Here is a 23,311-nt window from a genome sequence, read left to right as displayed (position 1 = left end):
GCCTGTGGAGGGATTGGTTATCCTGGTGGCATTTGAAGGTATGAATCTGGAGAGATTTCTGGGCAGGAAATAAATATTTGTGATAAATATTTGTTGTGATAAATAAATATTGTGTCAGCATTGCATAGGTGATATAGAAATCATCATCGAAGTTGTAGATCATCCCTTGTGATTTTTGTTGCTGTTGTTGTGTTTCAATCCTACAGAAAGTAAACAACTGTGTATATAGTACCCACATATTTCAAATGTTAGTATCTTGTTTTTTCTTATTTATTAAAACGTTAAAGACACAGGTGAAACCTCCAGTGCGTCCCTCCCCAGTCTTCTTTCCTCCACAGTTCAAAATGTTTAATTCCCGTGCACATCTTTATGATGTTACCACATTTGTGTGTATCTGTAACTATTACAAAAGATCTTGCTTCTTAACATTTTCCATCAAACACTGACATACAACCATACCGTTGTTTAAAACCAGAGGGAAAGAGTGAGACTTTTTAAAGTTCCCTATTCACAGATATAATCTTGTTCACGTTCCACATTTTTTCCCCTTCAATGATGAGATTCTGTGTAATTGAGTCCAACTGTCATCTCATTAATCTCCACTTCTTGTGCTACTCAGCTTACACATTTGTTGGTTCTGTCTGGGTCTTCCACTGTAAGGTACCAGAGTTTGGGACAAATTCGACAACGTCATATGGCATGAATTAAGGAACTGGCTTTATTGCTAGAAACTCGGGAGGCCGGGGCCGACAGAATGCAGCCTCTTTCCACATCATCCGTGGCATTGAGAGTGGTTCTGGGTAGTTTGCATTTGGGGCACCAGCTGTTAACTAGGTCGTCTGGGAACGTTTGCTGTCCGCACCTGGATCCACAGGCCTATCGGAGTTACGGTCCCCCTCTGCTGGGAATAAGAAGCTCCTGGCTCCATAGGAAGCTGAGCTCGGGTATGACTTTTCCCAGTGGAGAAAAGGGGGGTTCCTAGATCCCAGCTGGCTTGTAGTCCAGTCCAGGTACCGGTGAAGGCATCAAGGTCATTCTGAGAGAGCCACGTTCGTTGCCTGCGTAGAACCACTGGGAGACCGGTTAACTGTGCTTCACGGACAGTATAATTTTTAACGAAATGGTGAACCTTAATTAATATGCTGTATTATTCTGTGTACTTCTGTAAGAAAAGGGAAGGACAGTAATTTGCTCAGGATCCTATAGCTACTTAGTGTGTCAAACTGGTACTATAGCCCGCTGACTCTGCCACCCGTTGCTACGTGTCGACTGCTGTCTAGGGTGGGTATCCTAACATGTTTCTTCGGAGGTTTTGATAGTCTTTTAGAAAGTAGTAACATGATATAAAGTGATTCCCAGTTCTATTTCTTATTCTGTGGTTGTCTTTCAGGGAATTACAGACATAGTTTTTAAAATCGAGCTGTATTTTCAAGCAGCTTTACTTGGGGTCATTGTTACCGCGATGCCACCTTACTTTGCCATGGAGAATGCAGAGAATCATAAGGTAATGACTCAGTTAAAAAATTACAGGTGCAGCTGACTAATAAGAAATCTTAGACAAAAAGTTAGCCTACCTTGTGTGAGTGCAAGACTTCTGTGCAGTTATTATTTCAAGAAGTAAATGGAGCATAAATACATTTATTACGGTAATAGTAGTAACTCTCACTTATTATTTGAGGACCCGTCATGTGCTTTAAAAGTTTTATTGCTGGGTCGTATTCCATGGTGTGGATCTGGATTGTTTCCAGTTTTAACTATTATGAATTAAGATCCTACGGACATGGGCTTCCCTGGTGGCGCAGTGGTTGAGAGTCCGGCTGCCGATGCAGGGGACACGGGATCACGGCCCGGTCTGGGAAGATCCCACATGCCGCGGAGCGGCTGGGCCCGTGAGCCACGGCTGCTGAGCCTGCGCGTCCGGAGCCTGTGCTCCGCGATGGGAGAGGCCACAGCAAGTGAGAGGCCCGCGTACCGCCAAAAATCAAAAAAAAAAAAAAAGATCCTACGGACATTTGCTCTAGCTTTTTGTGTGAATGTAAGTTTTCATTTCTCCGGGATAAATGCCCGAGAGTATACTTGCTGTGTCGTATGGTGATTGCATGTTTAGTTTTATAAGAAATTGTTGAGCTGCTTTTCAGGGTGGATGAACCATTTTGCATTCCTACCAGCAATGTGTGAATGACAAAAGCATGGATTATCCAAAATCATCGCGTTTGACGTGGTCTATGTTTTTATACTTATATTGAAATTTATATTTTCCCTCTTCTAATCCATTGAACACGAAAGTTGTCCATTTTTTAAATCATTTCTCTTCTTTGTCTTAACTAATATTTATAGCCCACTCTTCTCTTACCTCCTCTATGGCTAGCTCTTTCTTATAACACATTTAATTATTATGAACAGATGTTTCATAGATGACAGAAATCAACTGAATAAGGGCTTCCCTGGTGGTGCAGTGGTTGAGAGTCCGCCTGCCAATGCAGGGGACACGGGTTCGAGCCCTGGTCTGGGAAGATCCCACATGCCGCGGAGCAACTAGGCCCGTGAGCCACAACTACTGAGCCTGCGCGTCTGGAGCCTGTACTCCGCAACAAGAGAGGCCGCGATAGTGAGAGACCTGCGCACCGCGATGAAGAGTGGCCTCCGCTTGCCACAACTAGAGAAAGCCCTCGCACAGAAACGAAGACCCAACACAGCCAAAAATAAATAAATAAATAAATAAAATTAAAAAAAAAAAAATCAACTGAATAAGATTGTTAGGTGTTTGGATTTATGAAAGATTCTTAAAATTTCAAATTAAATAATGAGAGGGTTAGGAAAGCAATGATCATTTAAGTTTACTGTTTGTACACTTGCAAATGCTATTCCCTTGTGGTGATAAGAAACAGCTAACATTTTTTATACACAAGAATGTGTAAAAGGCCTTCAAATGCATCACCAGTACTTAAGCTGAAAGCCCTGTGTAAATCAGTAGGTACTTGGCCATTTATTAGTGTTTTCATGAAAGGTCAATATTTAAAAGTGAGAAACCTGTTTTTCTCTCGATTTCCACAGAATTTCCAAAGCAGTTATGTTTTGGCCGCTTACTGTTTGCACAGCTATAACCCCCATGACACCTTTAACTTTATTTTAGTTTTGCGTTTCTTAGCAGCACTGCTGTATCCTGATGCTGAAAAATTTTGTTGAAATGTTTACACCTCAGAAATAATGAGCCAGATTACAGGCTAGATGGCATTTATATTTAGCTGTAGGAGGGCTTTTATTACCTGTAGACAGAATGTGACCTTTTGTGTTGATGTAAAATTAAAAGTTCTACAATCATTTGCTAGAGTTTTTCGTTTGCAAGATGTTTAAAATTACAATCAGTGTTTGCCTTTTTCTTTTTTTAGATCAAAGCTTACACTCAACTTAAACTTTCGGGTCTTCTGCCTTCTGCATACTGGATTGGACAGGCTCTTGTTGACGTCCCCTTATTCACTGTGGTTCTTACTTTGATGTTAGGCAGTCTATTTTCATTTCATCATGGATTATATTTTTATGCTGTCAAGTTCCTTTCTGTGGTAAGTTAACATCAGTTGTATTCGTGCTATTTATAAATAAAATGTTATTTTAAAAAGCTAGATCTTTATAAATGTGATAATTGTCTGATTGAGTAATGGTGACGTTCCAGAAAACAGAACCGACATCTATTTAATTTTTGTGTACGATACCTATAATCAATGCAGTTTATATTGCCCTAAGTGATTTTTAAAAACAATAACTTTACCATTATGAAATAATTCCTTGAAACTGAGGTGGTCTTTCCTGTAGACTGCCTACTTGTATGTAATCAGGAATACTTAAACAGTCCTTCCTTTAAATGTCTTCTTTGTCTCTGTGCCCAAAAATAATTTCACAAAGAAGAAGCTCTTTTATTCCATAATTTAAAGTATGGCTTAAAATACTAAGGAAGAGTATGATTTGTATTCATATTCATATTCGTATGTCAATGACTGACACTAGATCCTTTCCTATGAATTATATTAGAAAAAAGCGAAAACAGAGCTTGGTAGGTTGGGGTTGCTGAAAGTCAACTTAGGAGCTTTGCCAGAGGCCATCCTGATCTTACATATTAATCTCCACCTTATAACTTAATAAATGTCTTTCTTAAAAATTTACAAAGTGCATTAAATGCTGTACAGTAAAAGAAAGCTAATAGTTGATGGAGAGGATAAAGCCGTAACCAGCTATGCTTGTTTTTCATAATAACATGGTAAGAGACAGTATTTTACTTGGCATAAAAAAATAGCTACAAATAGTATTTAGTTTAAATGGCTTATTCAAGATTGTGTTAGCAGTTAAAAACATGAGCTTTATTGATTTAGGAGAAACTCCTCAAGGAACTACAGTTTCCGTTTTTTTGGAGCGATTTGCTGAGCAATAAAACTTGAAGAGTAATTATTCCCTAACGATTTAATGTGACTGGTATTTTACATCATAGGTACGGTTAGCTACTCATATTTTTAAATAAAAATACACATTTCTGTCTTCCAGGTTTTTTGCCTTATTGGTTATGTTCCATCAGTTATTCTGTTTACCTATATTACTTCTTTCACTTTTAAAAACATTGTAAATACCAAAGAATTTTGGTCATTTGTCTATTCTGTGGTAAGTCACATTTTATATTATTTTGTCTCAGCTTTCCCTAGCGCGTTATCTGAAAGTCATGAACTCTTTTCATGGTTATACTGAAAGGGTTACTGTGTCTTTTCTAAGGGCAGAACTTAGCTAGCTAGCAGCGTCTGTCAGTGTGTATATTCGTCTTCAGCCCCATCCACTCCATGAAGGGATGATATTTTGTTGCATTTAACAACTAGCATGACAAGGATGCCAGCTACAAAAAACTGGTATCAGCGCTCTGACACTTTCTGGCTAAGTATCTGCTGTGGTTCCAGGTTTTATTAGAAGATTAAAGACATAGTTAATGCTGAGGCACCCAGTAAGTTTGTTGGAAATTGCTAAACATCTTTTCCCTTGTTTTCTCGTTTTCTTCTTTAGACAGCATTGGTTTGCATTGTAGTCACCGAAGTAACTTATTTCATGGGATATGCAGTTACAGTTGCTCTTCATTATGCCTTGTGCATAACCATCCCAATCTATCCGCTTCTAGGCTGCCTGACCTGTTTCATAAAGGTAGGTCTGTTAGGTGTTCTAGTATTTTTTAAAACCATCCCAATCTATCCGCTTCTAGGCTGCCTGACCTGTTTCATAAAGGTAGGTCTGTTAGGTGTTCTAGTATTTTTTAAAAAGGGTAAATAATTACTGCCTAATCTTTGGGATCTTAGCTCTTGTACTGAAGTAGTAAAAAAAATAAAATAAAAGGTTGACTGCTAGTACTTGATTTAAATACTATTAATGTAGCAGTAAACGTAAAATTACTGTGGAATCCTTTCAAGCATGTTTCTAAACTGCAGATTCTCAAAGGAGAAGGACTGTGTTCATTACGTGGTCTTTCATGCCCAAAACAATGTACATAAGTTAGAAGTATGATCTGACTGCAGTCCATATGTGTTGGACTGGGGAGTTTTGGGGGAGTGTTTCGGGGGAGTTTTTCAAGTGTATTGTACTGTACAGGGATGAGGAAAAATAAAGTTTGAGCGATTTTTTTTCAAGAAAAAAATAGAGGAACGCAACAAGATTATTAAGCCTGGTTAATTGAAAAGGTTAATTGAAAACAATTTCTGTGGTTAGAAAAAAACTTAAGTGATGAATTAATTTAGGACGATTGCTGATTAATTCTACTGACACACCTCCTTACCTCTCTCCCCTCCCTTTTTTTGGCTTAAGTTTATAATTTAATTTATACCTGCTCTGATAGGCATATTTTGGGGTGAGGAAGATTTTAATCTAACTACAAAACATGGCTATAAATATTAACAGGTAGCTAATTTATAGAGAAGACGTGTTTGCTGTTAAATACATGTTTTTCGTTTTAACCGAACGTTTCTACACGTCACAGCTAAAAGAAAATTGGTTCCTCTGCACACAGCGCTTCCGACACCAAACGTGTGGGTTTTCCCTGACATTCAGCAGTTCTGACACTGACCAGAGTTAGCGCAGACCCCACGGGTTCAGGGCTCAGTCCTGCAGGCAGCCCCCCGCTTCAGATTCCAGTCACGGGTCGTGGGTCCCCAGGCCACCCACGTTCTGTCTGACTTGGACCCCTTGCCGGGGATCAGTACTTTGCTCTAGAACTGGCTGGCAGGGCCCAGAATGGTCCGAAGGGCAGAGCTCCTGTCCCTTTGCAGTTTGGAGAGAGTCGTCCTCCCAGCGTGTTAGAGGCTTTGTGGAGGTCCCATGACCTGGGCAGGATGAGCTAATCAGTCTCCACGCTCTTCTCCCCTCCCTGGTGGTGGCACCTGGGGCCGGAAGTTCCAGCCCTCTAGTCTGGCTGGTCCTCTGTCAGTCAGCCTCCATCCTCCTCTGAGAGTCCCCTCATTAGCATAGACTCAGCTGAGGTTGAGAGGGGCTTGTTTTATACGATGAGAGACACTCCTGTCCCCTCTGTCACTCAGGAAATTCCAAGGGTTTTAGAAGTTCTGTGCCAGGAACTGTGGTCAAAGACCACATTTCATTATATCACAGTATCACAGCCACATACAAATTTTCAAAACGTTTTGTCTTAGATTTCTTGGAAGAATATGCAAAAAAAAGAGGGCACCTACAACCCATGGGATCGTCTTTTGGTGGCTGTTATATCGGTAAGAAATAACTGTTAGCATGTTACCTTATGAGTGGTTTGGTCATATGGTTTTAACTCTCTTTTTAGTTTTTATTCCATTGCATAAAAATGAAGGTGCATAAGAAGTTAGTGTGTTAGTTAATGCTAGCTAATACGCATTTCACTTACTGAATACATCCACTTTAATGTACTTGTTTTTTTCACGTCGTTAATTCTATTTAATGATAATTCTGGCTTCCATAGAAGCAAAAACAAAGCTTTTTTAAAATTATAATTTATGAAGCTGACAACAGATGAACTTTACAGAGGTAGAAAAGTATGTGAAGGGTCATTTTACTAAAAATCAACCTTGGTTTGTATTAACATTTATTCTTTTTTTTTTAACATCTTTATTGGAGTATAATTGCTTTACAATGTCGAGTTAGTGTCTGCTGTATAACAGAATGAATCAGCTATATGTACACGTATATCCCCATATCTCCTCCCTCTTGCGTCTCCCTCCCACCCTCCCTATCCCACCCCTCTAGGTGGTCACAAAGCACCGAGCTGATCTCCCTGTGCCATGCGACTGCTTCCCACTAGCTATTTTACATTTGGTAGTGTATATATGTCCATCCATTAACATTTATTCTTAACTCATTGTATGACATGCAAAAAAAAATTGTGACGAAGTTTTTCAGTGATGGAAAGGAACCTGATGTATGTGGTTTTGGTTCTGTTGGTACACGGGGGGAAAGAAAAAAACCCAAAATGATTCAGTCACGAGCTGTAACCTGTTTTTCTTTTAGCCTTACCTGCAGTGTGTGCTGTGGATTTTCCTCTTACAGTACTACGAGAAAAAATATGGAGGCAGATCATTAAGAAAGGATCCCTTTTTCAGGTCAGTTTTTTAAATTTCAGGTTTAATTTTTTTTAATTTTAATATATATTTTTTTTACTATATTGACAGAGTTGTGCAGCCATCACCATAATCTGATTGCAGGTCATTTCCATCACCCCCAAAAAGAAACCCTGTGTCCGCTGGTCACGTCCTTCCCCCGCTCAGCTGGCCCCCAGCCCTGTGTAACCACTGATCTACCTTCTGTCTCCATAGAGCTGCGTATCTTACACATTCCTTTAAATGGAATTATGCAAGGTGGGGTCTTTTCTTGTCTGGCTTCTTTTACTTGGGCAAACGTTCTGGAAGTTCATCCACGTTGTAGCATGTAGCAGTGCCTCATTACCTTTTTGTTTGTTTTTGCTGACTAATATTACATTGTAAGGATATACCACACTTGATCTATTCATCGGTTGGTTGGCATTTGAGCTGTTGCCACTTTCTGGCTACTGTGAGTCATGCTACGATGCACATCTGGGTGCACGTATTTATGTGGACGTATATTTTCATTTCTCTGGGGAGGATACCTGGGAGTGGAATTGATGGGTCATTGTGGTGGCTTTATGCTTAACCTCTTCAAGAACTGCCAGACTGTTTTCCACAGTGACTGCACCATTTTACTCCTAGGAATGGATGAGCGTTCTGTTTCCTTCACGTTGTTGCCCATACGTGTTATTGTCGTTTCGACTTTAGCTGTTCTCGTGGGTGCACGTTAGTGTCTCGTGGTTTTCATTTGCACTTCCCTGATGATTCATGATGTGGAGTGTCTTTTCATGTGCTTATTGCTCATTTTTATATCTACTTCGGAGACGTGTCAGTCTGAATCCTTTGCCCATTTTAAAAATTGGGTTGTCTTTATATTACTGAATTTTGAGGTTTTTAAAATATATTCTGGTTACAATCTCTTATCAGATATATTTTAAAATATTTTCTCCAAGTCTGTGCATTTTTTTTCAAAGGACGTTTTAAATTTGAAGAAGAGTTATTTCTTGAAATATGGCCATTGGTACCAAACTGGTTCTGAATTTCGTTTTTATATTTCCCACGTATTTGTTTATTTGCTGAATATTCACATTCTGGAGAAAACTGCAAAGTATTGGAAAACGTATAGGGGTTATTCACTAGCCGCTGGACCCGCCCCTCATCCACTGAGGCAGAGTGTCTGGCTCTCCTTCTGTGTCTTTGCCTTTATTCCTGCTCTCGTTTTGGGGGAGATTTCAGCATCCACACAGGTAACCCTTCCAACATCGTAACCCCTCAGTTTCTGATTTTCTCCAAGCCAGTGACTTTTGTCTCTGTTCCACTTCACCCTCTGTTTGCATCAGAGCCATTGATGATGCTACATACTCATCCCATAGAAACTCAGCTCTGTTTTAACGCTGTTTGGCAGCCCTACGCCTTTACCTACTCAGCAGCTTCCTATCTTTTTCTTTTTTTTTTTTTTATTTACTTATTTATTTTTTGGCTGAGTTGGGTCTTCGTTGCTGTGTGTGGGTTTTCCCTAGTTGTGGCGAGCAGGGGCTACTCTTTGTTGCGGTGCGCGGGCTTCTCATTGCGGTGGCTTCTCTTTGTTGCGGAGCATAGGCTCTAGGCACACGGGCTGCAGTAGTTGTGGCACGTGGGCTCTAGAGTGCAGGCTCAGTAATTGTGGCACACAGGCTTAGTTGCTCCGCGGCATGTGGGATCTTCCCGGACCAGGGCTCGAACCCGTGTCTCCTGCATTGGCAGGCGGATTCTTAACCACTGCGCCACCAGGGAAGTCCCCTCCTATCTTCTTCTTTTCTGTAGTTCTCGCAGGCCTTCTTTGTATCCCTCAGATTCTCAGAGTCACCTCAGCTCACCTCACTTCTTACTTCTCAGTGGATGATCGTGCCATCTGTCTCAGGAAACAGAAGCACCTGATTATAAATTATAAAATGTGTACACACTTGTCCACATCTTTCGTCACTTTTGCTTTTTCCCAGCCCCAGAGGAAGGTGTCCCCCTTGTTATCCAAGTCTTCCTGTGTTCTGTCTGCTTAAGGATGTTGCTCAGTCAGCTCTCTCTTTCTGTGTCTTTCCCTTTTGGATCTTATTAGGGTATATTTCCCTTTGGGAGGGGGTCGCCTTCCTCCCATATAAAACAAAGTACTCATCAATCGCATTGAAACCTGAGTCCCTCTCTAGCTCTTACCCCCTCTCTTTCCTTTTTTCTTTTTGATCATATGTATATATTTTATTTTTTTAGCGTTTTTATTGGAGTATAATTGCTTTACAGTGGTGTGTTAGTTTCTGCTGTATAACAGAGTGAATCAGTTATACATATACATATATCCCCATAACTCTTCCCTCTTGCATCTCCCTCCCTCACACCCTTTCTCCATAGTGGCTGTATCAATTTACATTCCCACCAACAGTGTATGAGGGTTCCCTTTTCTCCACACCCTCTCCAGCATTTGTTGTTTGCAGATTTTTTGATGATGGCCATTCTGACCGGTATGAGATGATATCCCATTGTAGTTTTGATTTGCACATTTCTCTGATGATTAGTGATGTTGAACATTCTTTTATGTGTTTGTGTGATGATACAGACAGATGGAGAGATATACCATGTTCTTGGATTGGAAGAATCAACATTGTGACAATGACTATACTACCCAAAGCAATCTACAGATTCAGTGCAATCCCTATCAAACTACCACTGGCATCTTTCACAGAGCTAGAACAAAAAATTTCACAATTTGTATGGACACACAAAAGACCCCGAATAGCCAAAGCAATCTTGAGAAAGAAAAACAGAGCTGGAGGAATCAGTCTCCCAGACCTCTGACTATACTACAAAGCTACAGTAATCAAGACAGTATGGTACTGGCACAAAAACAGAAATATAGATCAATGGAACAGGATAGAAAGCCCAGAGGTAAACCCACGTACATATGGTCACCTTATCTTTGACAAAGGAGGCAAGAATATACAATGGAGAAAAGACAGTCTCTTTCCTTTTATAGCCAGAAGGCTTCCACCTCCAGTTTGTCACCTCCTTTCCCATGTCCCATTCACTCCCTAACTCCTGCCATCTGGCTCCTGCCCTCACCTCTTGGCTGCTCCTGTTTGTGGTAAGGTAAACTAATGGCTCCTCTCTGTCTGGTAAAGTAGGCTTACCCTCTTTAACTGATCTACAGCCTTAAATGTGACTGACTTCTTCCCTTAAACTTTTCTCCTCTTTCTTTCTTTTTTTTTTCCCCATAATGTCAACTTCTATTTGCCTCTTTACCTCTCTTAATAGTACTTCAGAATTTCCTTTGGAAGCGCTCTTTCCTCTGCCCACCTTTATGGTGTTGCTACGGATGCTGACTTCAGCCTCTCTGTCCACGCTGCCTGGGTCATCTCACGTACACCCAAGACGTAAATTCTTTGAGAGCGGGGTCTGTGTTGGTTTTTTAAAAATCTTTTTTATCTTTCTGTGAACTAGTGCTTGACACATACTGGTTGTAAATAATTGTTGAATAAATGAATGAATTTAGATAATATCATCCAAATGATGTCAGTGAGTGAAAAATAGCTCTGTAATTTCTACCTTTAAGAGATAACTGATCTCCGACAACAGATCTCATGTTGCTATATTTTTTTCAGTCTTTTCTCTGTGTAGTGCTTCAATTTCTTACCATTTTAATTATTTGAAAATCTATTTATACTTTCAGGACCCTTACAACAAAGTCCAAAAGTAGGAAGTCTCCAGAACCACCAAACAATGAGGATGAAGATGAAGATGTCAGAGCTGAAAGGGTGAAGGTCAAAGAATTGCTGAGCTGCCAGCGCCACGAGGAGGTAACTCAGTCTCTCTTGCTGAGCCGCGTGCGGTGAGCAGTGAGCAGCCCCTCTGCACAGGGTTAGCCTCGAAAATTGTCCCCTTATATGAATCGATTGCCAAGAAGTTTGTCTTTGAAAAAATGTTTGTCCACTTTCTTTTGAACAAGCCGTTATTCCCGTCATAGATGGATAGTTATCTATGCAGTACCCCTTATTAGCAAATATAGTTCTTACGATACGGCCAGGAGCTGTGTACGGCCTGTCATTGAACGATGGATATCTGAGTTATCACTCTTTTTTAAATCCTGTTTCCCTTATTAGAAGCCAGCCATTATGGTCAACAATTTGCATAAAGAATATGAAGACAAGAAAGATTTTCTTCCTACAAGAAAAATAAAGAAAGTGGCAAATAAATATGTCTCCTTCTGTGTGAAAAAAGGCTGGTATTTAATTATTTTTTCTTGAATAACTTTTCTGGAAGAGTAATTTTCATTCTTTAGTTTGATTTACATATGACAATTTTTCTTTTAATTCCTTTAGGAGAGATCTTGGGACTATTGGGTCCAAATGGTGCAGGCAAAAGTACGATTATTAATACTGTGGTTGGTGATATAGAACCAACTTCAGGCCAGGTATGGTATAACGGTGTGGGATATATTGAATACGATTTATATTTTTAATTAAAATAAACTTCTTAGTGACAAATGGGATTTTTATGCTCAAATTTCATGTTTTAATATTAATTTTTTAGGGTAGCTTGATCAAGTTACGATCTTTTTGGTTATCTGTGAGAATAACGTACATAGTCACATTTGCATGCACACATGCAGAACGCACACATGTACAGTATTTCTGCTTTTATGCTGATTACAAGCATGGGTGATTTGTCCACCGACTTAATAGAAGCCCGTTGTATTAACTTCAGGAAATAGAGGAGCTAACCTTGACCTTGCCGTCAGCTAGCCTTCGATCACACCAGCCACGCTGGCTCATTCTTTGCTGGAAAATGCCGGGCACACTTCACTCTTTTCCTTTTACCTTAGGTTTTCCTTATGTTGGCTATTCCTTACCCCACAGAAAACCAGATGAGCAAATTCACATGTTCCCTTGGCTCAGAAATCACCTTTCCGTGGGGCCCCCTGATCCTCCTGGTTAAAACGGGCCTTGCCTTCCCACCCAACCCTGCATCCCTGGCCACCTTTTCTAGCCATGTCTCTCATCTCTGACGCAGCCATGTGTGTCGTTTCTTCATCAGAAAAGGGTGAGAATCTGACCTGCTGTGACCCTGACTTTAGGAAGTCAGGAGTTTGGAAGGAGTTTGAATTAACCCACTTGCCACTTCCTTTACGATGGAAGTTAAGCAAAAATAGTCATTACACTTGGTTTATATTTCTGCAGGTATTTCTAAGAGACTATTCTTCAGACCCAGCTGGAGATGATGATGCCGTAAAGTGTATGGGCTACTGTCCTCAGATAAACCCACTGTGGCCAGAGATTACATTACAGGAACATTTTGAAATTTATGGAGCTGTGAAAGGAATGAGTGCCAGTGACATGAAGGAGGTCATAATTCGGTAAAATAATTGTCTTTAGAGCCCTTTTGTTACCTGGAGAAAGGTTCACATGCCACGGCTTTAAAATTTCATAGCAGGCATTTCCGTGGATCATAATTTTCATAGAAGAAGATCATTAATTTTTCATATATTCTTTACTAAATTATGACAGCCATGAAAATGAAAAGGAAACATTTTTATTTATAAGTACAGAATGAATGTACCTATAAATGTCATGAAACCTATTTTAAAGTGAACCTTTTAATCAAGATATTAATTTATTTAAAGTGAGCTTCGACAGAGTAATTGTTCTAGGAAAAAAACAGTGTCAGTGATCACTTTATACTTGTATTTATGTGCTTCATGGTACACTCATTTTGTATTGTGTATTTTGCAGAATAACAAATGCACTTGATTTAAAAGAACATCTCCAGAAAACGGTAAAGAAACTACCTGCAGGAATCAAGCGAAAGGTACTTTTATTTAACGACAAGTGTGTGTGCAGTCTGGTGCCTGGTAGAGTTTCTTTTTTTTTTTTTCTTTTCTTCTTTCACATTCTTTTTTTTTTTTAACATCTGTATTGGAGTATAATTGCTTTACATTGTTGTGTTAGTTGCGGCTGTATAACAAAGTGAATCAGCTGTTCGTATACAAATATCCCCATATCCCCTCCCTCTTGCGTCTCCCTCCCACCTTCCTTATCCCACCCCTCTAGGTGGTCACAAAGCACCGAGCTGATCTCCCTGTGCTATATACAGCTGCTTCCCACTAGCTATCTATTTTACATTTGGTAGTGTATATATGTCCATGCCACTCTCACACTTTGTCCCAGCTTACCCTTCCCCCTCCCCTTGTCCTCAAGTCCATTCTCTACGTCTGCATCTTTATTCCTGTCCTGCCCCTACGTCCTTCAGAACATTTTTTTTTTTTTTAGATTCCATATATATGTGTTAGCATACGGTATTTGTTTTTCTCTTTCTGACTTACTTCACTCTGTATGACAGACTCTAGGTCCACCTGATAGAGTTTCTTATAGCCTCCCCGCGCTCCGTTTTCTTTCCGTCCAGCTGTGTTTTGCTCTGAGTATGCTGGGGAACCCTCCTGTTACTCTGCTAGACGAGCCATCCACAGGTATGGACCCTAAAGCCAAACAGCACATGTGGTAAGTATGACGTCAGGGACGCTTGAGACCCATTGTGCTGTAGCATCATCACGGGTGGTTTTGTGTTAGTTACATACATGTATCGATTAAAAATCCTGCACAAAAGGAGAAATCGTAATTAAAAATTTCTCGAGATCCCCTTAAACTTTTTAAACCTGATCATATTTTTCATCAGCTGTTAACAGTATATTATGTGTGCCAGGACAAAAATGAGAGTACTGTTTTCTGAATAGTTTTTTAAAGGTTTTTTTTCCTGTATAAAGTAACATATGTAAGTAAACATCTCATAACAGTGTTGTCCTAAATGTCCATTGGAACTCTCTTTCTAGGCACTCATCATTGTTTGAGCAACTCTTTGAGCCTAGGTTTCCATGTCTATAAAATGTGAGGTTTGGTTCAGACGCATGTTAAGTTTTCCCTATGATTCTGTGGCTGTTTTTGTTATAACGTGAAAAGCCATCGGTTTCTGTAATCGGTTGGTTAGCATACTTTTAACCCATAGAAACGCTTGAAATCGTGAACTTTCTTTCCATTTGACAAGCTTTCAAAAATAAGGTAAAATGAGTTGGGATAGAAGAATCACAGTTGGGCAGAATATACTAATTATAGCAATGATGTTTGATAAATTTAAATTAACCAAATAGTTGGATTTTTAAAACTCAGGTATTTTCATGGACGTTCAGGTGCCACCTTCCCTTCTTTTCGTTTTATTTGTATTTTGTAGGAGAGCAATTAGAGCTGCGTTTAAGAACAAAACGCGGGCAGCTATCCTGGCCACTCATTGCATGGAGGAGGTGGAGGCTGTCTGTGACCGAGTGGCTATCCTGGTGTCTGGGCAGCTAAGGTGGCTGTTTGCCGCGGAGGGGGGTGAGGGGTGCAGGGCGGAGCACGTGTCTGGATTTGGAACGCTGTCATTTCAGAAACTTATAATAATACACATTAGCTTAAATGTTAAAAAACGCTCCCTTGTTTTATCAGCTTTCTGTAGAATCACTTGGAAATATGTTACTTTTTTCCAAAAATTGGCCAGCCACTCTGCGTTTGGAATTGGCTTAATTATTCAACAACTGAGAGTGTTATTTTCAGGCATGATATTTGCTGTTTTTAAAAATTGGTAGGCACTGTATGGGATTGTAACTCAGCGTATAAAATAAATAAACGAGTTCATACTCATATAGGTAAGCGATGGAGTAAGTAAATAAATGTGGGAGTAGAGACACATCTCTTTACAGAAAGATGCCAGATTGTGTAGTACCTCCCAAGTATCGCCTGGACTTAAAGCCAGTCTGTATTCTAAAGTATGGGAAGGGGTGGATAGTAACTTTACGGCAGAGAAATGGGACAAATACCACCCTAAGCAGGCAGGGCCATGTGGTCATCACATGCCCCCTGGGACGTGATGAGAAAGTACTTCAGCTCTGTGTTCTTTGCTCCAAAAACCCACACCCCAGTCTAATCATGAGAAAAACATCAGACTACCCCAAATTGAGGGACATCCTACAAAAACAGTTCTCAAAACTGTCCAAGTCATGACCAAGACCAAGAAGGATAGAATAAGAAAGTGTCCCCGAGCAGGGGAGACTGAAGAGGTGTGGCCACACAGCACAGTGGGATCCTGGGTGGACTCTGGGGCAGAAGGAGGACATGAGTGGAGAAACCGGTGAAGTCCAAGTAAAGGCAGTAAACTCAGTAATAATATACCAGCGTTGGTTTCTTAATTTTGACAAATGTGTCACGGTAATACAAGATGACAGTATTAGGGAAACTGAAGTTGGGGGAGGGGTATATGAAAACTCTGTATTATCTCTTATATTTTCACCTTTTATATAAATTGACAAGTATTCCAGTGTGGGAATTTTATTTAAATCATTCTTAAGTGAGAAATTATCTTTAAAACTGTCAGGTTATCTTATATCTGTACTTCCTTTTAAAAATTACTACAGATGTATTGGGACAGTCCAACATCTAAAGAGTAAATTTGGAAAAGGATACTTTTTGGAAATCAAATTAAAGGACTGGATAGAAAACCTAGAAGTAGACCGTCTTCAAAGAGAAATTCAGCATATTTTCCCAAATGCAAGCCGTCAGGAAAGGTAAAGATTTAAAAAAATTTAGTTACATTTCTTTGTACAGCAATAATCATAAAAATTGGTTATTGTATTATGGATTAATGAAAAAATGTAGTATAACCAATATTGGACTAATGTAGTTTGATGAATGGAGTTTTATGAAGCTGACTCATTTTTAATGTTAGCTCTTTCAACATGTAATAGTATTTAAAGTTTTTAAAGTTCTTATCCAGGAGTAATGAGAGAGTTATTTTATGGTGCATGGAAATATTTTTAAGATTTCAAATAATTTTTGTCTAAATAAGTATCAAAATAAGTTATTGGAGTTTTATTTTGAACTTTCAGAGCTTCAGAATGCATAGTAGTTATTTTGAATTTACCTGTATTTTATCTTTGCTTTCAGTTTTTCTTCTATTTTGGCTTATAAAATTCCTAAGGAAGATGTTCAGTCCCTTTCACAATCTTTTTCTAAGCTGGAAGAAGGTAAGTAATATTTGAAAAACATTGTGAGGTAGCTTTCGAATTATTAAAGAATTCTATTAAGAAGTTTAGGAGTCGGGACTCAAGTTTACTGTAGAAACTATGGTAAGTAAGAAGATGACCTTTTACTAATTTAATCTAAGCTGTAGGTAAATAGTCACACGCTAGGGATTTTGTAGATTAACTGTATTGTAGTGTAAACCTTTCACTCTGGACATCGCCGCGGTTTTTCACGTTGCATCTCTGAGAAAGTTCATCTTAATTAGCCCTCACCAGTTCAGTCCAGAAGTGGGAGCACTGAATTTCGTGAATCCTTACTTCGTATTAGACCAGAGAGGTAGCAATGGTAGCAAGACACCAGTGGCAGGCAGAGAAGGGAGAGGAAAATTCATAGTGGTAGGCATTCCTAAATCTAAGGGAGAGGAAAATTCATAGAGGGTAGGCATTCCTAAATCTAAACTTTAAAGAAGTTTATTGGATCTTGGCATTTAAAAAATAAATGTTAGTTGGGATAAAGATACCTCACCAGCAGAGAGAGGCAGTCTCCTGGGTGGGGCACGTATTCAGGTACAGGTTATTTTACGGCATTTGTAAGCTACGAAACTTCCTGGTGCTTTCTTTTTAAAAGAAAAAAAAAGTGTTACTTCATTAAATATACTTTTTTTGGTTTATTGGCTGCGCCTCACGGCGTGTGGGATCTTAGTTCCCTGACCAGGGATTGAACCTGTGCCCTCCACAGTGAGAGCACAGAGTCCTAACCACTGGACCACCAGGGAAGTCCCTCCTAGTGTTTTCTTTATGATTAAAGAGAACATTTGAAGTAATTAGGGAGAATTAAAGGAATGAATAGAAAACCAGAAATTTGATATTGGGCCAGAATGCAAACGGACCTAAAATAAGTACAGAAAAGCATGTGGACACATGACCCATGATATCCAGAACCTAGTGTAAGAAGTCCAGAGTGGACTGTACTGGGACTGGGGGATGGGAGAGACAGAGCAGGAGCAGAAGAAACGTGAAAACAGGAGGAATGAGGGAGAAGAGGAAAGGAGGGGAAAGAGGGGCTGCTTGGAAAAGGAGAGTAAGGCAAGTCCGTCCGCGAAATACGTAGCGCTTAGGGCCGTAGAGAATTGAGCGGCTGGGAGAGGAAGGAGGCAGATAGAGGACAGTGACCTGTACTGGCAGCTTTAAATCGAAATGGGTTGATTATAGAGATTAAAGCAACAACAACAACAAAAACCAGATTGTTAGCCACTCAGTAGTTATTGCCATTTTATTACTTGAAAATATTAATAAGTGAAATATTATTTTTGTATTTTAACAGCTAAACGTACTTTTGCCATTGAAGAATACAGCTTTTCTCAAGCGACATTGGAACAGGTACTATAAAGTTAAATTTCAAAAGTTCTTCTGTAGAAGAAAGTGTCCCGTATCTAATCGTTTTAGGTATATATTGGACAGGGAAGGAGATTGTGAGCCAGAGACCAATCGCTATAGAATATTCCTAAACTTTGTAAATAACAACTTGAGCTCCTCCATCTGCTTATTTTGAATAGCTCAGTATTGTTTCTTCAGTGTGAAGAAAATGAGTCATGATGGGTGGTGTTTCATATTAGCACATCTGAAATTACATTGCTTAAATATTTATAAATATTTTTGTGATGCTACTTTAATATATTAATCAAAAAATAAATAATCTATTAATCCTCTAAAGTAGCATTCATCTTTTTGTGGGATTAGTGGAGATTATTCTGTTTAAGTAATATTAACGGCAGTACATCTCTTGATACTTGAGTGGTTAATGTAACTAGGTATTGCCTTATGCTATTGCTGATTTAGTTAAAGTTTTTGTAAGATAATTGCACAGCAGAATATTGTATTCATTAATTTATTTTCATTTAGGTTTTTATAGAACTCACTAAAGAACAAGAGGAAGAAGACAACACTTGTGGCACTTCGAACAGCACACTTTGGTGGGAAAGAACACAGGAAGACAGAGTAGTATTTTGAATTTGTGTTGCTCAGTCTGTTTACTGCATTTCTTTCTTCTTCACTTTATTTTAACTTTGGTTTAAACGTTTATTGCTTGAACGGTAATTGGAGAACCATGAAAGCACGTGGGATTTTCCTGACTTCGTTAATTGAAATGCTGTTGGTTGTGTGTTTTGCTTTTCTTCAAATAAAACTTGTGTATAATGCATTGAAACTGCACGTTTGTATCTGACGTATACGGCACTGTAGTCTGTATGTGAAGTTGAATATGTGCTTTTTCACTTTTCAGAAACAGTGCTTGTGATTTTATGATTTGAAGAAATAGTGATAGAATCATCTTATTTTGAACAGTTATCTTTTAAGTTTATACCATCTTGTTACATAAGTATGTAATACCCCAATCTAAATAAAAAACGAATACATAAATAACGCATAGAACAGAGACATAAAGCAAAAGTTTGCTTCTCCTTTTTAATTTCTAAACGAAACTGAATGGAAGCTGGCGTCCTAAAAACCTGAACACTGGACAGTCTCAGTGCACGTAGAGGTCTGCAGAAGTGACATTCACTGGGTGGCACTCATCAGCCGGAATAACTGAACCGAGACCTCATTCTGTTAGGTGATTTTAGACGTAAGTAACTCAGGCGCAGTGCTCTCGCTACAGTTCCGTTGCTTACGGTAAAACTCAGAGGCGTCTCCATTATTGTGGAGACTGTGTGTAGAATCTTACTATGTAATAGCCTGATTCTTTTGACTGTTCGTGGCTAGAATGACAGACATCTATAGAGCTACAAGAATTAAGCCATACCTCCACCCCTCGTGGAAGATAGAAATTTTTTTGTCATCTTCCTTCCAAAGGGCACATTTTCTTTTATTCTAGAAATAAACTGTATTATTTGAATATCTCTCTCCTTTATAGAGTTTTAACTACATCACCGTGTAGATTTATTTAGTTACTCATCTCAGATTCACTTTGGAATGTGGTGGAATGTAAATAAGCTTTTGGGCCTTAAATTAAGGATAAGTAAACTATACAAAATTCTCTTTAATAAGAAGCCAGAATTTCACTCCCTGACAGAGTTGAAGTAAGATTATGGTTAAGACAGTCTTAGAAATATTTCCTTGTAGAGCCCACGTGTGGACTATAGATATAATATAATATAAATCCTACTAGTGGACATTATATTTCAACCAGATGAGTGAGAGTTATTAACTTTGTGAAAACAAATATATTAAGGGTGTGTTTATTGCTTTACGAAGAGCCTTAACGCACAGCAGCCACAGCAGAAGGATTTGGTGCTGAGCTCCTCTAAAGATCCAAACCCTTTAATGAAGCTATTAACTAACGTAGGTGAAACTCAAGTTTTCGCCGTCCCGTGTAATAAGACAGCTGTGCTTTTAGGCTCTAGCAGCTGAAGTACAATAGTGTACCTTTCTCAGCCTCGGTACGAGGTACATGACCGATACCTTCCTCTGTTGCTTTGGCCACACTGCTAACAGTGCAGGTACGTTACGTGCCGTCTCAGAGGTCTGTCTTCTAACTAATCTAAATGAGCTGTTTTACACAGCCTCTGGTCGGATTCCACAGCCTGCAGCGGAGTTGCCTCCCTTCTAGGATCCAGTGGCCGAGTGCGTTCAATCTTCTGTTATCAGGGCACTTGCTTCAGGATACCTACCTTTTGGTTCTTCACCTGAGAATCTCGCTTTTCCATCTTTAGTAAAAGTTGTAACTTTTAAACTACAGTACTACACGATGAAGACAAGTAGGAAGCCTTGGAAAGAAAATCTTTACCTTTGTAGATAAATTAGTAAATAGCACATTGTATTTTCTAAGCAAGTCATTGCTAACCGGTGCCGTAAAGAGATATCTTTTAGTGTCTAATATTCATGTAAATACCCAGGGTTTCTTTTTTTTTGGGGGGGGGGTGTTTGTAGCTCTGCTGACCAGTCATAATCACGTTTCCTATCTATTAAGTTCATTCAGTGACTTCACTATTATTGTGCTCTTGTAAGCATTTTTTTTTAAAAAGGGCTTTTTAAAAAGTTTTTACATACTTAGCGTGAATATATTTTGGTCATGAATTAAATTATTTTAATTTAATTAAAATTAAAATGTAGGAGTGTTCTGTTCCCATTTTTTCACAGTAAGAGAATTTTTTCTATTCAGAAGTATAATTTAACTACTACTTAGGAAAACAAGGGTAAGTGGGGTGGGAAGAAAAGGACACAGCAGGTCAAATAGGAAATTTATTGACAGTGTACAGTTCAAAATGTCTTAAATTATAATCTCAAAATGTTTTTCTGTACCAATACAAATAAATATAAATACATATATTGGGAAAAATTAGAAAAAGCCACATCACCTGCCTTATATTTTCCACCCACAGTCAAATCTTAAAAGTGAACACCCGAACTTCACAGAGCGACCGTGGTTCGTGACTAATAACGCAAACATCTGTCTGCAGCGTTAGGAACGAGGCCTGAAAAACACAATGATGAGCGTCCTTTACATTTCTCTTTGTGAGCTCTTAATCTTTCTCCCAGCTTGTTCTCAGTAAAAGGCCGTGGGTTTTCTTTAAAGCCTTTTTTTTCCTTTAAATTGGCCCAAACTATCTAAAACCAATATTTTTATCAGTAAGATGTTTTTAGAGTAATTTTATTCAACAGACATCTTAGTGGTCAAGTTTCAAGCAGTGGGTTCTTTGGAGAGAACAGTAACTATCCACTTTGGCCATGTAAGATCTTACAGTCTAGTGGGAAGAGGTGAGATACTTACGTACTTTAATGTAACACGACAGATGCTTTGCTAGTGGTAGTAACACTTTTATTGGGGCACAATTCTCTTTAGGGTAAGTGTTGTCATGCTTTTATTCTGTTGGTCACACAACATTTTCTTCTAAATGTGCTCTGAATTTGAGGAAAAATCATGCTGTATTTTTATGTAACATAAATACACATTAATTTTTTTTTAATAGAAATGCTTACCCCTCGTGTATTTTTAATATTCCTAACATTGATTTTTCATTTTCTTTCCTGAAAGAACATGTTACATAAAATGAAAGAATCTATTCTCAGGTGAATAATTTTTATATCAGCTATTCTTATAAGGTAAAAGTTTACTTATTTTTCATTCATAATGTGTTATATGTAAGTAATTATGCTGCCATTTAAGAAAAATAAATATGATTATGTTATTAGTAATAAGCTTTAAGAACTGAAAACAAGACAACCCTTCATTTTGTATGAAATGGATTCTTTGTTATTTAGTGTCGATAAACAAATAATGAGTGTCTCATATTAAAAATGAAGAAAAAACCTGGCACTAGAATTGTTAGTAATTTATTTTTAGTATCTGTGGGGTTTTTACAAGAATGTTCAAGGGGGAACATTGACAGTTACTTGTGTTTTAATTCATATTCATATTTTAATCTTAAACTAGATATTCTTTAGATCTTTTTATCTCAAATCTATTTTGTGAAAATATAAAGCAATCATTTTTACTTACATTTTATTACATTTAACAAATTAAATTATTCCCAAATATTTAATACATATTTATCATTTTCCTTAGAATGTTTGAATAAATTGATTCTCTTAACACTTAGGTACGATTTTAAATTTAATGAACCAATTTTTCTCAAGTACCTAAAGCAGCTCTTGCAAATCTAATTCATCAGATAAAGCAAATTAATAATTTTAAGCACCTTAAAAATAGCATACTCAAAACTACATGATTAGAAAGCTTGCTTGCATAAATACAGCTTGCTTGCATAAATACAGAATTTATAAATAAAGCTTGCTTGCATAAATACAGAACTTATACACTTGCATAAATACAGAATTCCAAAAAAAATCAGTAATTTAAAGTAATTTTTTTTAATTGGAATATAATTGCTTTACAATGTTGTGTTAGTTTCTGCTGTACAACCATATGAATCAGCTATATGTATACATATATCCCCTCCCTCTGGGACCTCCCTCCCCCCTCCCCCCTTCCCACCCATCTAGGTCATCACAGAGCACCGAGCTGAGCCCCCTGTGCTCTACAGCAGGTTCCCACTAGCTATCTGTTTTACACATGGTAGTGTATATATGTCAATCCCCATCTCCCAATTCATCCCATGTCTACACACAGACCTTCCCAGGGTCACAACCGTTGCCAATAAAAGGGCCATCTCAGGTCACCGAAGTTCACCTCTTGATAACTTGAGACTAAGAGGTGGGTGATGCTGGTGAGATTGCCCAGGTAAAGACTGGAACTGCTCAAGGGCGTAATTACAGTAAATGCTAACATAAGCATAAAACCCGCATCTACCCTCAAAGAGTAAGCTGGCAACTGTTCAGGCGACTGCTTTTTTATGAGCTTCTAGCTGTGACTTAACAGTTTCAGGTTTTTGCAGCCCAGTGCTTTTTCCTAAGACAAGGTATCACTTAAGTTTTATTGTCAGGTTGCATCTAAATTCGTGGTAATGGGATTTTCCAAGTTCTGCGTTGTAACTATAGTGTAACCTTCTTAGTTGAAGACTGGCTAAATGAATCCCTCACTTGGGTTGCAATTTTATTTCCCTTTAATTTGTAACGCTTCTGTGTCTCATTAACCACAATACCGTAGTCATTTATTAACAGTGTGATATCACTACCGTTCTGCACCACATTATCTAACTCTTAT

At 38.6% G+C, this 23,311-nt stretch overlaps 1 protein-coding gene across 1 annotated transcript in view; it reads left to right on the top strand.

The window, feature by feature from the left end:
• The window catches only part of ABCA5 (ATP binding cassette subfamily A member 5), a 60,691-nt gene extending 41,607 nt beyond the window's left edge, over positions 1 to 19,084 (top strand). The window contains exons 24-40 of the mRNA XM_024761034.1: positions 1,391 to 1,504; positions 3,390 to 3,560; positions 4,534 to 4,647; positions 5,038 to 5,172; positions 6,666 to 6,740; positions 7,510 to 7,601; positions 11,278 to 11,404; positions 11,708 to 11,825; positions 11,927 to 12,018; positions 12,785 to 12,960; positions 13,337 to 13,412; positions 14,007 to 14,101; positions 14,826 to 14,945; positions 16,045 to 16,194; positions 16,574 to 16,653; positions 17,975 to 18,030; positions 18,553 to 19,084. Of these exons, the coding sequence (XP_024616802.1) occupies positions 1,391 to 1,504; positions 3,390 to 3,560; positions 4,534 to 4,647; positions 5,038 to 5,172; positions 6,666 to 6,740; positions 7,510 to 7,601; positions 11,278 to 11,404; positions 11,708 to 11,825; positions 11,927 to 12,018; positions 12,785 to 12,960; positions 13,337 to 13,412; positions 14,007 to 14,101; positions 14,826 to 14,945; positions 16,045 to 16,194; positions 16,574 to 16,653; positions 17,975 to 18,030; positions 18,553 to 18,660 (1,899 nt within the window). The 3' untranslated portion in view covers positions 18,661 to 19,084. The remainder of the gene's footprint in view (positions 1 to 1,390; positions 1,505 to 3,389; positions 3,561 to 4,533; positions 4,648 to 5,037; positions 5,173 to 6,665; positions 6,741 to 7,509; positions 7,602 to 11,277; positions 11,405 to 11,707; positions 11,826 to 11,926; positions 12,019 to 12,784; positions 12,961 to 13,336; positions 13,413 to 14,006; positions 14,102 to 14,825; positions 14,946 to 16,044; positions 16,195 to 16,573; positions 16,654 to 17,974; positions 18,031 to 18,552) is intronic.
• Positions 19,085 to 23,311: the final 4,227 nt, after the last annotated feature.

Source organism: Neophocaena asiaeorientalis, unplaced genomic scaffold (assembly GCF_003031525.2).
Source record: "Neophocaena asiaeorientalis asiaeorientalis breed wild unplaced genomic scaffold, Neophocaena_asiaeorientalis_V1.1 scaffold30, whole genome shotgun sequence".
NCBI lineage: Eukaryota > Metazoa > Chordata > Mammalia > Artiodactyla > Phocoenidae > Neophocaena > Neophocaena asiaeorientalis.
Note: the sequence above shows the minus strand (reverse complement) of the source record. Positions and strands in the feature narration are given on the sequence as shown.